At 52.7% G+C, this 2522-nt stretch overlaps 1 protein-coding gene across 1 annotated transcript; it reads left to right on the forward strand.

The window, feature by feature from the left end:
• Positions 1-617: 617 nt before the first annotated feature.
• Positions 618-2099, forward strand: dio3 (deiodinase, iodothyronine, type 3). The gene has a single exon (NM_001113667.2). The coding sequence runs from the start codon at positions 649-651 to the stop codon at positions 1462-1464; it is 816 nt and encodes a 271-aa protein (NP_001107139.2). The 5' UTR covers positions 618-648; the 3' UTR covers positions 1465-2099.
• Positions 2100-2522: the final 423 nt, after the last annotated feature.

Raw genomic sequence — 2522 nt, forward strand, 5'->3', positions numbered from 1 at the left:
CTGTCTCCCTCTGTCTAATTCCTGTCTCTCTATCCAAAATATTTTGGTTCTAGATTCCTGACATCTGACTGTCCGTCCCTCTAGAACTGTATGTCTAATATGTGCCATCAATATATCTGCTTCTGTCTGTGTGTGTAACCAGGTATAGTGTGTATGAGTTTGTCCATCCATTATCTGTCTGTAACATGTACCTGTCCGGTTGCATTTACCGGTATCTGTGAGAGTATATACATAGGGAACGGAGCGCCATTGGGCAGAGCTCTGGGAGCCAGATGTGGGTGCCTGGGGAGTGTTTGGGAGACAGGGGCTGGAGGCAGTGGGTGCGGTGGGTGACTTTGCCAGTAGTGGGGTGCCAGGTCCCGGTGGAGGCTGATGCCTGGCACATAGCCCAGGGGAGTGTAGGGGAGGGAGACAGTGAGATTTGCTTTTTCCCATGGATTGCGCTTGCCGTGATGTACTTGTAGGTCAGCGCTAGGTAATCCCGGGGCTGTAGTACAGAGAGGCGGTACAGTCCGGAGGTGGAGTCATCTTTTTCATTTAAATCTGTGCCTATAAAATGGGGGGAAAGGGAGAAGCAGGATCTCAGATCATCCTGGGAGCCCCCTAAGTAGGTGCAGAAGAGTCTGGCTGGGGGGCTGAAGGGCCACCATGTTGCACTGTGCGGGACCCCACACCAGCAAACTTCTCAAACAGGTGGCCGCCTGCTGCCTGCTGCTGCCCCGCTTCCTGCTCACGGCGCTGATGCTGTGGCTGCTGGATTTCCAGTGCATCAGGAGGAGGGTCCTGGTAACCGCCAGGGAGGAGAGCAGCCCGGAGCTGGAGGACCCCCCGCTGTGCGTGTCCGACTCCAACCGTATGTGCACAGTGGAGTCGCTGCGAGCGGTCTGGCACGGACAGAAGCTGGACTACTTCAAGTCTGCGCACCTGGGCAGCTCTGCCCCCAACACTGAGGTGGTGATGCTGGAAGGGCGCAGGCTGTGCAGGATCCTGGATTTCTCCCAGGGCAAGAGACCGCTGGTTGTCAATTTCGGCAGCTGCACCTGACCCCCATTCATGGCTCGCCTGCAAGCCTACCGCCGCCTGGCAGCCCAACACGTCGGCACGGCAGATTTCCTGCTGGTCTATATAGAGGAAGCGCACCCGTCCGACGGCTGGGTCAGCACCGACGCCTCCTACCAAATCCCCCAGCACCAGTGCCTGCAGGACCGCTTGGCGGCGGCTCAGCTCATGCTCCAAGGTGTGCCGGGCTGCAGGGTGGTGGCGGACACCATGGACAATTCATCCAACGCCGCCTACGGTGCCTACTTTGAGAGACTTTACATTATCCTGGAGGGCAAGGTGGTGTACCAGGGAGGGCGGGGGCCGGAAGGCTACAAGATCTCGGAACTGAGGATGTGGTTGGAGCAGTACCAGCAGGGCACGATTGGTACCTCGGGCACCGGCCATGTGGTCATCCAAGTCTAATCAGTGGCATTGAATGAAGGGGAGGAAAGTAACCCAGTACTGTAACCAGCAGTATTATATTATATATAGGCAGGTGGAACCTGTTAGGTGAAGCCACTCATCTCCTTGGGCATCAATGATTGCGACCAAACGACTCATCCTAAAATACCGATGCGACAAATGTTGATGTGTAGTAAGCTGCAAGGCAAGGGCATCCCATCTGCGCACCTCTGGCTGCGGCTGAATTGCAACTTCCAACACTTCCTGACCCATTAGGGAGCTGGAAGGAGTTGTAATTGAAGAGCTGCTGGAGGGTCGCGGCTTGGATGTCATTGCCAGAATAAGCTACAGTGACTGTCTGTCTGTCTGTCCTTGCTCCTTTCCCCACTTGTGTGCGACTAGTGCTGTGTGAATTGGGGCGGGAGTACAAGGTGCGTGTCACTGGAGCCTCCCACACTGACTCTGCAGGTGTTTGCAAATGACGACCGATTTTGAAATGGTTTCACGGCCAAAAACTCGTGTCTGACACCCCTTCCTTCCCCAAACTACCTGCAGGCTCCGGTGTCGGGCTCCTCCAGTGGATTTATTTATGTGATTTTTGTAAGCAGACTTTTATATAAAGGATTTTTTACGATTAAAAACTTAGCACAAAGGCGATGTTCTGTGTGTTGCACTGATTGCCCAATTCCTATTAATAACTGTATGTAAGTACTTGCTCTAACTTGTCCGTTCAATGGCTGTCGCTGCAATGCACGTCCGACAGGGGGCGCGACAGAACGCAGCAGACCCCCCCCCCCCCCCAGGTACTAGCTCTCTGTGCAGCCAAATAGCGATGGGGATGTGGGAAAGGACTACGGTTTCTCCCCTCCTGAGGAACAGAGAAATGTAATTGTGGGTCATTTTGGGCAATGTGAGCATCAGTGATAGTAGCTTCCAGACTACATTTAACAAGGTAACATTTAAATAAAAAAATATATATAATTAATATGCACTAAGCTGTAGGGAGGACATAATGATATAATATATAATTAGGTTCATTAGATCCATGGAATTGATTTTTATGAGAGTGAGAAAATTGG

The sequence above is a fragment of the Xenopus tropicalis genome, chromosome 8 (genome assembly GCF_000004195.4).
Source record: "Xenopus tropicalis strain Nigerian chromosome 8, UCB_Xtro_10.0, whole genome shotgun sequence".
Lineage (NCBI taxonomy): Eukaryota > Metazoa > Chordata > Amphibia > Anura > Pipidae > Xenopus > Xenopus tropicalis.